The sequence below is a fragment of the Amborella trichopoda genome, chromosome 7 (assembly GCF_054954075.1).
Source record: "Amborella trichopoda isolate Santa Cruz 75 chromosome 7, AtrichopodaSantaCruz75HAP2 v2.0, whole genome shotgun sequence".
Taxonomy (NCBI): Eukaryota; Viridiplantae; Streptophyta; class Magnoliopsida; order Amborellales; family Amborellaceae; genus Amborella; species Amborella trichopoda.
This window is the reverse complement of record NC_142342.1, coordinates 1,844,944-1,859,341: the sequence shown is the minus strand read 5'-3', so window position 1 is coordinate 1,859,341 and position 14,398 is coordinate 1,844,944. Positions and strand designations below refer to the sequence as shown.

The following is a 14,398-nucleotide window of genomic DNA, read 5'->3' as shown; positions in this document are numbered from 1 at the left end:
GGTAATTCCTTATAGTGGAAAACTTTTTTTTGCTTGCAATCATTTGTAAGAATGTAATGTTCATTGGTATGTGGAGCTAGATATTATTGTCTTATTTTGGCACCATAAATGGTTGGGGGATTGACTACTTAAACTCTCATATTTGGATTTGTTTGAAAACGTTTGGCAACCATATGGGAAAATTTCAGAGCTGTCTGAAGTCCGAGGTAGTAAGGTTAGTTGGAACTCCTATAACCAAATCCAAGATGATATTCATCTCCGATTCTTTAGTCTATTGTAGGAGTTGGAGGAAGTGTATATTTCTCCAAATTTGGGTAATGAATTAATTTGGGAAGTGGAATGTGACCGACAATTCTTTGTTAAATCCAGTATAGATTGTTTTTCCATGACCGTTGGGGATGGTTTTTACTGCTAGTGGCCTAGGTATGGAAATGGTATATTTCATACAAAGTGCGAGTTTTTATTTGGTGGCAGTTCAAGATAAGATCTTCATTGTGGATAATCAGATAAAAAAGGATAAGATAATCCCAAATATATGCTAGATGTGCAAGGAAGATGGCGAGACATGTGCCCATTTGTTATATATTGTTCATTTGTCTTTAGAATTTGATATCGATGCTTCTATCAAATGGGGATAAGATTGGCAGTGTTGTTTACCGTGCTGGATATTGTGGTCCATCTGAATATCCATTCCCTTCCAAAGGTGGGTATGACAATATGGAAAATCTTGAGAGAGGTAATTCTTTGGGAAGTTGGGAAAGAACAGGATCACCAGACTTTTAATAGAAGGCGTTACAATTTGATAGAGTGCTAAATAATATTGAGCATTCATTATGGCGTTGGTTATCGATCACCAAAGATGGTTGGGGTATCTCAGAAGTAGATGCAAGGCTTGACCTCTTAAATCTATTTTAGAAGGAGGTGGTGAGGAGTCGGCCTAAATGTTGATGGATGCCTCCGGTTCAAGGTTGTTTTAAACATAATTTCAATGGCAGCTATTGTAGTAATCTTGGTTGGGTAGGGTTTGATGGGATCATTAGAGATTGGCAATGAGATATTGCTTTTTCTTATGCAGGTATATGTGGTATCAACCCCGTTAATTATACTGAATTTGTAGTACTTATCTAGGGTTTGAAAATTATCAACGAAAGACATATAGGACATTGTTATGTTATTGAAGGGGAATGTAATTAGGTGGTACAATAAAGAACAATGGGTCCTTTGGTAGTTGAAATTATTTTGGATCTAAGTTTTAAATCTGATAGCTTCTTTGCGGTTTCGTTTCGTCATGTCTATCAGGAAGCTAACGACGTTGTAGATTATCGAGTGAAACAAGGTGTTTCCTTGTTTGGTTATTATTAAGGATGTAATTTCTTTACTTTTATTCTTTCGATCAATAAAGTTTGGTAACATTGTCCAAAACAAACGAAGGTAAGGAAGAACAGCCAAGTAACAATCACCGTTAACCACGGGCAAAGGCGAATCTCGAAATATTGAAACTAAAGTCCCATTCTCGATATAAACGCAGCTTGTTAAGGCCAATTTCGGTATTGTTCCCGCCCTGCAAGCCTCTATATAATGCTCCATTCTCATGAATTATTTTGATTTTTAAGATTTTATTCTTCTGTTTTTTTTTTTTTTTTTATCCGGATCAAGCTCCTTTTTCGCTATTTCTCGTACACAACCTGTGCGTGAATTTCTCCGCGTTTCTTCTTTGCTCATTAAATCACAGGAAAATCGTGATTTTTCATCGCCATTAACTCGAGGTATTCACTGTATATTCTTCAGTCTCGGAGCTTTTGTTTCCATAGACTTAGGGTTTTGGGTTTTCTCCCGTCTTGGCAGGGATTCAGTTACTTGAGGACTTTCATTTATGAAGGTACTTGACATGCCCTAATCTGAAGATCCTTTTTTGTTATACACGGAGTTTTCATGGTGAAAATAATGTCCGAGGGAATTTACGTGAATGCACAAGGAATTTGTGGATAATCTCTGCATTTCGTTGTGTTTGAAGTGTTTTTCCCCTTTGTTTTTGGTGGTGATTTGTGTTTGTAAAGAGAATTTTTGTGAGGTTTGATATTTTGGTGATCTAGAGATTTCTGTTTAGTTTATGTTGATTATTGCCTCACATTGTGTTTGTTTTATGATTAGAACACTATTTTTACTGCTACATGCAGTACAAATTTAACTGAAGAGAAGAGTAAATCGAATATACATTCTTTACTTTATCTTGATACCTTCTTAATTGATTTCGTTTTTTACTGTAAATTTTGTATTGAATTTTGACAATTAGGCTTCTACATTGTTATTTTTGATGTTTTGAGTGGCTCTGCTTCTCCCTTAGTATGTATTAGGGTTTTCAAATATTGATTTCAGCTGGTATAGCTTTAAAATTTAAGTTATAGGGTTGATGAAACTGAAGAATGTTTAGTGGTCTTCAGAGTGGTTGATAATATTCTGCTTATTTTTCAAGGTAAAGGGGTAAGGGAGAGATTCATTTGATTCATGCCAGGGAATTCTTAGGTGAGGCCTTGGGTTCACAAAGTGAATATTCATGTCTATTTTATTTGCATGGGAATAGATTTATTTATTTGGTTGGTACACTAAAATGCTGTATTTGTATCTCTCACTCTCTCTCTCTCTGGTTATCCAAAAAGAAAAAAAACAGAGAACTTTCTTTGTTTTTTTGCTACTGGTTCCGTCCCAACCAACTCTCTCTGGGTTACTGTTATTAATTTCGTGCTCTTTCTTGAAAAACCGAGGGGGTTCTTGCTATTGATAACCCCCTCGTTCTCTTCCCTGGATTTTTGGATGCTGACCTTTTCTTTCCTCGTGGATGTTGGTTTATCTCTCTCTCTCTCTTCCCTGGATTTTTGGATGCTGACCTTTTCTTTCCTTGTGGATGTTGGTTTATCTCTCTCTCTCTTCCCTGGATTTTTGGATGCTGGCCTTTTCTGTCCCTGTGGATGTTGGTTTATCTCTCTCTCTCTCTTCTCCCCTCCACCCGACCGAAAAAAAGAAACACGTACCAACTGGGTTTTCACTGCTGATTTTGCTATCATCATGACAGAGAAAGTATGTCCAAAGTTAACCGATCAGCTCGTAAGTTAAGGGATGAGGATCTTACCAGCTCTAGTGGAAGCTTTAGCAGGAAAAGAATGGGTTTACGACCAAAGGGCTCAGACATTCGTGGCTCTCTAACCAATTCTTCAGGCTTGAGGAGGTCAGCTAGAGAGGTATTATCGAAGAAGCGGAAATCACTAAGCTCGTCTTCTCAGAAAAAGCTTGATAAAGCGGATAAGTCAGGTTCTCCAAGTCATTTGAGTCCCAAAACATCGAAGAAAAAAACAAAGAAGATTGGGGTTCTCAGTCTTCTAAAGGGAAAGAAGGTTGATAAATCTGGAAAGAAGGTATCGTTGAGTCCTTCGAGCAAAAAGGTTAAGAAGACTGACAAGCATGTGGCTTCAAAATCTGGAAAAGGTGAGAAGAAAAGGGCTTCAACTTCTGCAAGTTCGAAAAAATCAGAAAAAAATGAGAAAAAAGTGGGCTCCAGCTCCTCAAATAAATCAGGGAATGGGGGAACACAAGAGACAACAAGCAGCAAAGAAAGTGGTCATAAGGAAAATGGGGCAGATAAAAATGCTTTAAAGCCTCGGAGGAAATTTTTGCATCGCCATGTATACCGGGAATACTTTATCACAAGGCCACCCAAGGTGGAAGACGCTAATGCCTCAGGTAGTTGAATGCTTTCCTCTTGTTGTAGGACTTCGGCAAAATGTTGTATGTTTTTGTCATTTTCAGTACAGACCTATGGCACTATTTTATTGAATAGTGTAGGGTCTTGGGAGCTTTTCATTTTGAGAGCGGAATGAAAAAAAAAAAATGTCATGGCGAGAAAAATGAGGGTAAAAACTCAAATAGAATACTCATTCAAGTATTTGATAGAGAATAGAACAGATATTGCTGGAGTTCAAGAACAAGGAGTGAATTAAAAAAAATAATTAATATTCTTTTGGACTCTTCAGGAGAAGGTCTGGTTTTTTGTTATTTTATTGCTAATTTTTGCAAAAAGAAAATTCGGAACTGGGAGTTACATCAAATTTTATTTTTTTAATTTTTTATGTTTTATTTAATTTTTTAGTTTTATTTTTTCTTTTAAAGTTTTTCTTTCAAGAGTCTCGTGGTTCTGTTTCTGAGTTAATATGTTGGTTATGATTTGCACCCTCAAGGAACAGATGCTGGTAAATCTGCCCATAGTGAAGGAAAAGATGACAATCAGGTGTCATTAGGTGGGACAAAATTGCATTCTAAATTTGAAAGGGTAGTTGCTGGATCTGGTTCTAATTCTAAAAAGGATGCTAATGGTATCACTAATGGAAAAGAAAGGGATGTGATACATCCAAATAAGAAGCAGAAGTTTGATACTGAGGAGGGTCATTTAATGAGCAACAGCCAAAGTACACCAGCCTCTCAGTCTCAGAGTGAGGACTCCCGTAGCAAGAATCAGAGTACTGGTAAGTTGGTTTCCCACCTTGGGAGTAACAATGTGTCCCATAGTATGACAGTTAGTTTTTGTTTTGTTTTGCTTTTTAAACATAATTTTATTTGCTTATGTGAGGCTTTCAAGTTATTGTGCGGGTCTGGGTGATGATTTTTTGTTTTGTTTCCCTTGTTATTTTTGTGGGGCTTGAAGTTTTTGATATGAATGATATGAAATGTTTCCCTTGTTATTTTTGATATGAATGATATGAATGTTTCCCTTGTTATTTTTGATATGAATGATATGAAATGATGTTTATGTTGTCACCTATTTCGCAAACAAGTTTTTGTGGGTTGTGAAGCTCTCTCTCTCTCTCTCTCTCTCTTTGTTTGTTTTGGATAAAATGATGATTATTTGATGGTTTTACTTTTCAGATTCACAAACATCATTGGATAGCCCCACAATTAAAGAGGTTTTCAATGATGTTGATTTTGAGAAAACCCAACTTCAGGGGAGTGTCACGAAAGGGAAAGCTGCTTTGGTGGATAGTGTTTCATCAGACAAAGGTATGTTGATTTCAACTTCCTTATATGTTGATTTCAACTTCCTTTCTTTGTCACAACATCAAAAGTTATGGGAAATGAAGGGTGGAAGCATGTCAATGTTGGACTTTGTAGGGGCAGAGATGGTTGGTAGCACAAATGAAGATCACGGAGAGAAGGATAACATCTCTTTGCAAGAAAATGTAGAGTCAGCTTTTTCAGAAGCGAAGTATGAAGCTGTTGACACCAATAAAGATGCGGATTATCTAGCCCAAAATGCCTGCAAGGATAAAGTTTCTCAGAGAAAGCGTAAAACTGCAGACCGTGATGACGATACTAAAGTTACTGCACATAAGGACCTTTGTGGTTTAGAGTCTTCTTCGGGTGATGCGGCTTCATCTTCTCCACCCAAAAGCAAAAGAAATAAAGTTAGTGGAACATCAGAGGTTCGTGATGGGAGTGTTAGTGAAGATCATTGTGCTACCAACTTGGAATTACAAAGGTATGTAATTGTGGCTTCAAACATTTTACATGAATCATAATTTTTGTCGTGCTTTGTTCATCTTATCTTTGGGTAAATTGTTTCTCAGTTGTGTACTTCTGTAAAATATAAATTTTTCTTTCTTTTCAGTTGCATATGTACTGCAGCATTGTTTATGATCTTTGTGCTCTTTTTAGAATTAAGTGCATCCTCTCTTCTGACGGGTTATCTAGCTTGTAAATGAGAATTAATTTAGCTGTGTATAACTTATACTAATTGTGAGGTCTTCATGTAATCCTAGCACTTACAATTGTGATTAGCTAGTTTATTATTGAGCCATGCTAAGGCTGTCTTAGCTAGTTTATTATTGAGCCATGCTAAGGCTGTCTTAGCTAGTTTATTATTGAGCCATGCTAAGGCTGTCTTTCATGTCTCACAAGGTTATAGTGCTTCAGTTTTTCAATAGCTCATGGAGGCGTTGCAGCTGTAGTTTCTTTTATCTCTTGATAATATTCAGTTGATGTCCCAGACTCTGTATTTTCAAATGAATGGTAAATGGGTAGGGGAAGAGGAGTATCAATAATTTTCGTCGAGGCATTTTTGATGCTATACTGTGATTGGTGTGCATGAATATTGTGGACTAGAAAGCATCATTTTGAGTAATAAATTTGTTCTTCTTTATTGTAGGGTAAATGATGATTCACGAAATCTGGTCTTCATGGCAAATGTGAAAGCATCATTCACTGCAGTTTCTACTTCTGAGGTTTGTCTCTAATTTTTATTTGCATCATAAGTATTTAATCTGAATTCAACATATCTGTTTCATATGAAAAAGGAGATATATGAAAAGAATAATACTTATTATGGCGTTTTATGCGCAAGATTATGTTGCCGGTATTCAAAGGGAAATTTGCAGGAATGGCAACCTTGTGACATATGGGCAACAGTCCAATAGCTTGAAAAGGCTGCTGCTTTCAATGATTGCTATTAACTGTGATTGCTGCTTTAATATTAAAAAAAAATGTGATTGCTGCTTTGCAATGGAACAAATGGCCTGTCATGGGGAATTTTGGACCCTTTTGGGGAAGTAAGGGCATTAAATCTTTTGGTTGTTCAATGTCTAAAGCATCTCCTTAGGATATCAATGGGATTTTCCTCTTGTCATGATTTTTCTTGCTTAAAGTGCACAATAATAGAGTTTTTAACCCTCTAATGTGGCTGCACGCAATTGCACCTAGACACTTCTTTCATGTTGGTTTATTCTTGAGACAGTTATTGTTCAGTATGATACTATATTGTGTGTTTTAAATTCTTGCAATACCTTCTATAGCTCTTGGGATGGAAACTTGTTTTGTAGCAGCTCATTTTGAGACCGAGGTCATGGATTTCTGTTCAGTAGTTAAGGCTTTGAAATGCTTCATATAGGACAATTCAATTAACTCCTTATATTGTAAAGTTACTTGAATATTTATCATTACGTTTAATATTATTGTACAACAGATGGCATTCATGGATTAAATGTTATTAGGAAAATGGAAGAAAGGTTCTGTTTGGTCTGAGGCAAACCAACCAAAAAGTATAATAGAAAAAAAAAATATCAAGAAATTGTTCTGAAGAACTGTATAGATAATCGTTTCTTACTGTCCATAAACTTCATGGAGTCTATGACTTAATATTTCTATATAATTTTTTTTTTCTGTTTTGTATGTTTTAGTTTTTTATTGTACTAGTTTATGTTGGGGTTGCAGTTTTATGAATTTATCTCATCAATGCCTTTGCGATCATTAGTTTATGACAAGTTGTATAATCATTCTCGCTTAATAATTGTAATATTTTCATCTTGCCTAGGAAGTTTCTGAGCGTGTGTCAAGAAGTTCTCCAGAAATTGGGGTTGTAGTAAGCTGCCCCCAAGAGGAAAAGGCCGTGAAAATTTTTAAGTTTGATGCTTCTGGGAAACCTGATGAATGCAGAAAGTTCGGTGATACCCTTGTGTTATGTATTTTGTTGTTATTTACTGTGACCAGTGAAATGATATTTTATTCCTGAAATGATAATTGTCTTGACAACTTATGCTTTGGAGCATTTATTGTATTTGCAGTCTAACAAATCAATCTATCTTCTCTGACTTGGCCAGAAAAAATATAAACGGATTGATCGGATCCTGTACTACCCCAAATGGAGCACTTTCTCTGGAAGAAGTAAATTCTTAGATACTTTGTTTTCCCCATTTGATCGTAGTCCTGAAAGACTTGCTTCTTTCTTTGGCCTTCACAAATAGTTGAAAAGGAATCTTGTCATTTTCTATCATTAAAAGTTCGAATGAAAGCTGATGCTGTCCTCTTCTTTTGTGCTTCGATCTAGGATAGAGTGAGACTGCAGGTTAGTGCCAGTAGAGAAATTTTTGAAGAAAATGCTGACAGTTCTCAACACAAGGATTTGAATGATCATGCTAATCGCCAGATCAATGCTTGTATCATCTGCAACCGTGGTGGAAAGCTCTTGTGTGTAGCATAACTTCCTTCTTTTGTTATTTTTTTTGTCTCCGACCATCCATATCGTTCTAGCTCTCTGTATGCAATAGTTGTTTTTATTGCTGCTGTACACTAGAGTGGTGTTTAGCCTAGACTTCAGAGAATAAATATAATTGCTTTTGTAGTAGGTCACTAGAACTTGTTCATCTTGCATTTTAGCTGATTGTATAGTTACCGGCGACTTGGGTACTTTTCCCACTTTTGATCTTTAAATTTGCTAACCTACCCAAAACATATTTGTATTTGTTGACATTTAGTTTGCTCTGTGCATTTTTGCCATTGTGACCAGGGATTTTTTTCCTTTAATTATTTATTACTGTTGAACTGAAACGGAGTATTAGGTATACATTGCAAGTTTGCCACTACTAAGATTTATGTTATAGGTCAAGAATCTGAAGTTCCTAATTTTGACTTTCAATAGTACCATGCACCTGCATTGCAGGTGCTATTAATACATCACGCATAAAGCAATAATAAATATTTAAAAGAAATTATGAAATCAATTGTCAATGCACAAACCAAAGTGTTAGTGTCAAAATTCAAACAATGGTGAACAAAATATAGGAAAAATAAAACTAAACGATCTACATAGACCCTTAATCATATTTATAAACCATAGGCCTCATCAAGTTACATGGTTTGTATGAAGTTGTATGAAAAATAAAAAATAAATAAAAAACATGAAAAAAGTACCTCTTTAGAGTTCACAGAAAATAATCTAAAAATAGAAAAGTAGAGATATTGAATCCAGATAACCAAAAGAGAGGACATGCTACTCTCACAGGTGTTGGATTATGTAACCTGATATAAAATCTCTAAAATATAGGACATGTTTAGGTGTCACAGTAGTGGTGCTTTTGAAGCAATAAAAATAGGAGATGAAAAGAGATCTACATGACTCAAAACATAGATGGCAAAATCACCAATGAGAATAAACTATGTTAATGTTTTTTTTTGAATTAGTTTTCAGGATTGCTTTATGCTTTTAAATACCATTTTTAATGTTTTCTTATGCTTTAAAAAACTTTTATATCCAAACCTCACATTTTTAATACCTTTAATATTTTTTATAATTTTTAATTCATTATTTTTATACCTTTAATATATTTTTTTATAATTTTTAATTCATTAAATAAATTAGTCAGTCTTTTCTTTTCAATATAAAAGTTTTTAAAATCTTTATATTTATAAATACTCATTTTTTATGACTGAAAACTTCTAGAAAAGGAAAATATGTAAATAAAGGTTTAAAGCATTAAAAATTCAAAATTTAATAATATCAAAGGAACGAAAGCTGGTTTCTACATTTGTAATAGATATAACATATTTTATTTGGGGTACTTTGTAATTCAAAATATCAAATTTAGCAGTTATCTACCAAAACTTTGCACTTCAACTTTATCAATTATTCATAAAATACAAAATATAGAGTTCGTTTTTTTTTTTTTATAAAAATGTACTTAATTTCAAATATTTGAAAAATTGTAATAAAATGAACTTTTCTTTGTAATTTTAGAAAGCATGGAAACACAAAAAAACAAACTTACTTTTTAAGAAAATTTACATTACTAAATTAGAAAATATAAATATATCATTTAAAAGTGATCATAAAAAGATAATTTCTTGCAAAAATAAAAATTATTTTTGATAACTTTAAAATTGTTTAAAGGATTGGCTATACATGAAATAAATAAGCACAAAAATTCATAATCTATTTTTAAAGCCTCAAATACAAAATACAAAACGAAAATAGATGAACATTAAGCATACATACAAGCATACATACAAAGTGTACTTATTTTCTTGCTCAATTTCCCATGTGTAATCAAATATCTACAATAAATTGAACATCACTCAACCAAAAAACCATGAACCAAAAATACAACACCCTATTAAAAATAATCAAATAGAGAAGTTCTAAACAAAAAAGGGAGGTAAGAGAGGCGGGGTTGTGGGGAAGAGATAGAGAGAATATCATTGGGGAGAGAGAGAGGAGGGAGAGAGAGAGGAGGGAGAGAGAGAAGGGAGGGGGGAGTCGTGGAGAGAGAGAGAGAGAGAGAAGAGAGAAGACATGGGGAGAGATAACAAAGAAGTAGGACATATATTCTAACTTCTCAATCTCACCTAAAAAATTTATCCTAAATATAGGGAAAAGAAAAGAAAAAGAGAACTTTTTCAACATGTTGTACGTACTTCTCTATCTAAATCTATATTTGCTATAATTTTGATTTTCTACTTTTTATAGTGGAAAAAAAGAGAATCGACCATTTCTCTGAAGATTATCTCTCCTATAATTTTTATAAAAATGGTAGATTTGGAGGAAAATAATAGATAATAGATACTCTCAAATCTCCGTGCGTTGTCTATCTATAAAATATCTTTTTATATCCATAAAATTCTCTTCCAAAAATCTAAATCTCTCCCACATATTTTTCACTCCCTCCCTCTTTTGAAGTTTCTCTCTCTCTCTCTCTCAAAATTGTCCATGTATATCTCTCTCCCTCTTTTGAAGACTATCTCTCTCTCTCTCTCTCAAAATTGTCCCACATATCTCTCTCGCTCTTTCTCAAAATCATCTCCCCTCTTTCTCTCTCTCAAAATCGGTATCTCTCTCCCTTCTCTCCCTTCTCTAAAGATAGGGGATGTGACCGGTGTTTCAAAAAGCCCTAGTGGCACCTAGGCAGTCGGGGGGTCTAGGCCGCTCAGTAGAATTTGTTTTTTTTGGGTTTCTCTCTCTAAAATAGCCTCTAATGGGTTTTAGGTTTCAAATGAAACTAAAGCCCACAATTTTACCCTTTTAGAATTAACAAAATGACCCAAAAATACCTTCAAGGAGCCGCATTTCCACCCTTAGGTGGGGCACTGGCCTTGGGCCACCACCTAGGTGGGTTCAGGTGGGCGCCCAGGGATATCCGCCTAGGTGAGCGCCCAGGCGCTGGGCGGTCTGCTTTTTGAAACTATGGATGTGACTTACAAATAAGGTTTCTATCCTACAATCTCTATAGCATTAGGGTCCCTTTTTGTTCTTGCGACATGTGTCCATCCCTTAACTTTGACCTAATAATGTAGTATATAGATATATATTGGGAGAAAGATTTCCAAGTACATTCTGGCCCGAAATGTACCTCCACATAAGCCTTCTTTTGGATAGCCTCGAAAGAGACCTCCTAAGAATAAAATTCTAAGTTCCTCAAGCAAATCTGTCTATGCTAATCAAATGAAGAATAAAATTCTAAGTTCCTCAAGCAAATCTGTCTGTACTAATCAAACGAGGCATTCGTTGATGGAATGGATAATAATGTCTTCGGAGTCCCCCTCCACAGGCAGGGGGCAAGAGAAGAAGCCCAGGAAAATCCTGCTGGCGAATGGTGTACTTCAGAAAACTCTAGTCTTTGCCTCTCTGAATCTCACAATCTAAATTCACCCTGTGGTAAGCACCTCTTATAAATTCCCTACTCCTGCTGTCCCAGGTTCTTTAAAGAGCTTTCATCAAAAGTAATGCTCACCACTTCCCAAGAGCTAGTCTCCTCATTTTCCTACCCTTATCCTGATGTTTAGCACTCAAGTAGTCTTTCGTCTCAGCCACCAAGCTCTTCGCCATATGTGCTGTTGATGGCTTTAGTCTTAATTCCTCCACCCCACCCATTGCATCTTTCTCTTACTCTAAAGATTATATTATTGACTTCTTCAAATTTAAAATGATTGCAAGCTGGCAGAACGCTTGGTAAAAGCTACTTCTTGTGATTTATAGTTAAGGCTTTTATGATTTATAGTTTAAGGCTCTTTTTGAGCCTCCCAGCTATTCCTTTATCTACTATGATTTAATGAACTTCTATCTTTATGAGGCAAGCACTACCTGGGTTAAGCTATACTAGAATCTGACAGAGGTTGATTGTTCAAGTTTATTTATTTTTTTAAGTAGTAGCTTGTTGATTATAAGGATATATGGCTTTCTAATAGTTTCTTCTTTTAGTAAATTTGGAAATGTCTTATACACTTTTATTTCTTTCAGGTGCTGTGAGGGAAAAGGTTGCTCAAAGAGCTACCATTTACAATGTCTTGATCCTCCCCTGGAGCATGTTCCGCCTGGCGTTTGGCATTGCCTATCATGTGTGAAGAAGAAGATAGAATTGGGATTACATTCAGTGTCTGAGGGAATTGAATCCATCTGGGATGTCAGAGACGCTAAGATTTCAAATGATGGTGAGAATGCTTCTGTGGCCTATGGCTCACCTATTAGGCATTTGAATGGGGCCTTCCTGATTTTTTTATAATTGACTGAAAGTGGCTGTGATGGTGATGATCCAGGCAGTATGGTTTCAAAAGAGCAATTGCAAGAGTTTTTTGTCAAGTACAAGGGACTTGCTCATGTGCATAACCGTTGGGTACCAAAGAGTCAGCTGCTTTCTGAAGCCCCTGCAGTTCTTGCAAAATACAACAAGAATAACCAGAAAGGCAAGGTGAGAATGCCCATTTTAGAGATTGGGTGTATCTTCCTATTTTTCTGGATCCATTTGCGGAGTCATATTCTTAATTTTATGCATCATGCTAATTAGTTATTTATCATATTGAGGTTCCTTTCAATTTTCAAGTATTCTTTCGGGTTCTCATGATGCAATTCTCTTGTAGTTTGTGAAATGGAATTCTGAGTGGACCAAGCCCCATCGTCTTCTGCAGAAAAGATTTTTAATGCCCCCAAACATATTCTTCAGATGTAGAAGTCACTTGTTTGGTTGTAATACGGAGTGGTTGGTTAAATGGAGGGGTCTAGATTATGAGCATATCACTTGGGAGCTGGAGAGTGCAACATTTTTTAGTTCCCCAGAAGCCAAGTGTCTCTTCAGGGATTATGAAAGTCGTCTTGAGAAGGCGAAGAAAGTATCTGATCCGTCTATAACCGAGAAGGTGATTTATAGTGAATACCCCAGAAAAGTGTGCATTGTACCCTTTATTTTTATCAACGTTTTATTTTATCATGTAGACTTTGCTATCTGTTCATGGTTCATGCATTTATTGGCCTTATGAAGTTATTTACATGATCTATTTATCACCTCTTTTCTGTAATAAATCTTTGCAGTTAAGTCATATCTGCATCTAAACATTGTGTCGGAAAAGCATATGGAGGGTTTCATCAGTTAGATCGGCTCAACCATATCTTTCTGGTCTTTCTCTGTTTTGTAATTAGATGATCTTGTTACTTGAGGGGATTTAAATCTTTGTCATTGCTGGGGATGATTTATTTTCCTTGGAAGTTTTAGTTGCTTTATTGGCTTTCTGGAATATAGACACTAAAGAGTTTATTATTTCTGTTGCATCCATTGCCTATGTTGTTAAATCTTAACAGTGTATTGAATGTGTGGCCAGATACAAAAGCAAAGGGTTAGTACTTTCTTGAGGTTGCAAAAGATGACTGGTGGGGCCCTTGCAGGACAAGAGGGTCTTCATTTAAGTTCTGTAAATAAGCTTCGAGAGATGTGGCACAAGGGTAGCAATGCTCTTGTCATTGATGACCAGGTATTTGGGACTTAGTCTTATTGCATATTCTTGATGATTGCATACTGCATATTGTTGTCTAATGATAGTATTGGTCCTTAAAGACTTATAGTGAGATGTTAGGGACTGGCTTTTAGAGATTGCTAAAAAAGATGTTACAGAACATATTGGAATCATGATGTGAGAGAGAGGGATCATTTGACATGCAATGCATTGCAAAATTCTTTTTGGTTCCTGTGGTTACCATGTGGGAACCAGATGCGACACACCAGCTGTTTTAAAACATTTAAACATGGATTGTTGGGATGGATCACCCACACACGGGTTCTGATTCAGATCAGTGAGATCGATGATTCAGATAGGGCAAATCAGTCAAAAATTGGAAAGAAAATTAATAAAATAATGGAATCGGCAGGGAATCAGGGGACAGGGACCTGGAATGCGCATCTTCCAATTCCCACAAGGATCGATGGTTCCTGATCTGGATCTCCATCTTTTGAAACAGTCACATGCCAATGTGTTTCTGAACCATTTGTCATCTGGAATGAATGGTGCGGAGATCCCAGGTTACATGTTTATTTCATGTTACAGAGTATAGAATGAGCAAGATAGTGTTTTATATGGTCTATGTGGAGTGTATTCTGTTTTGTAGCACTCAATGTATAAGGAAGGATATGTAAGCACTGTGACAGAGGTTAAAACATCTGCTCATATCTCTCTCACATAGATTCTAATGAAACCCTGGGGGACTTTGACTTGTTCCATTTTCATTTTCTACAGTCTCTTACTTTTGTCTGCACTGTAAAATCCTCGAATCAAACTTAGCTTGGTTTTACATGGTATAAGAGGTGGCAATCCTTTCCATAGAAGC

At 35.7% G+C, this 14,398-nt stretch overlaps 1 protein-coding gene across 17 annotated transcripts in view; it reads left to right on the top strand.

Annotated features, from left to right (window-relative positions):
- The first annotated feature begins 1,626 nt into the window (after positions 1-1,626).
- MOM (ATP-dependent helicase family protein) overlaps positions 1,627-14,398 on the top strand; it is a 32,744-nt gene continuing 19,972 nt past the window's right edge. The window contains exons 1-15 of one of the 17 annotated variants that reach the window (XM_088872062.1): positions 1,627-1,766; positions 1,846-1,879; positions 2,480-2,523; positions 3,071-3,735; positions 4,230-4,514; positions 4,915-5,046; positions 5,158-5,524; positions 6,191-6,266; positions 7,352-7,476; positions 7,638-7,701; positions 7,865-8,004; positions 12,047-12,237; positions 12,343-12,494; positions 12,664-12,939; positions 13,399-13,548. In XM_088872062.1, the coding sequence (XP_088728188.1) occupies positions 3,078-3,735; positions 4,230-4,514; positions 4,915-5,046; positions 5,158-5,524; positions 6,191-6,266; positions 7,352-7,476; positions 7,638-7,701; positions 7,865-8,004; positions 12,047-12,237; positions 12,343-12,494; positions 12,664-12,939; positions 13,399-13,548 (2,616 nt within the window). In that variant the 5' untranslated portion in view covers positions 1,627-1,766; positions 1,846-1,879; positions 2,480-2,523; positions 3,071-3,077. Of the gene's footprint in view, positions 1,880-2,473; positions 2,524-3,019; positions 3,736-4,229; positions 4,515-4,914; positions 5,047-5,157; positions 5,525-6,190; positions 6,267-7,351; positions 7,477-7,637; positions 7,702-7,864; positions 8,005-12,046; positions 12,238-12,342; positions 12,495-12,663; positions 12,940-13,398; positions 13,549-14,398 lie in introns of all 17 variants that reach the window. The other 16 variants (XM_088872070.1, XM_088872061.1, XM_088872066.1 and 13 more) reach the window with 16 other exon arrangements.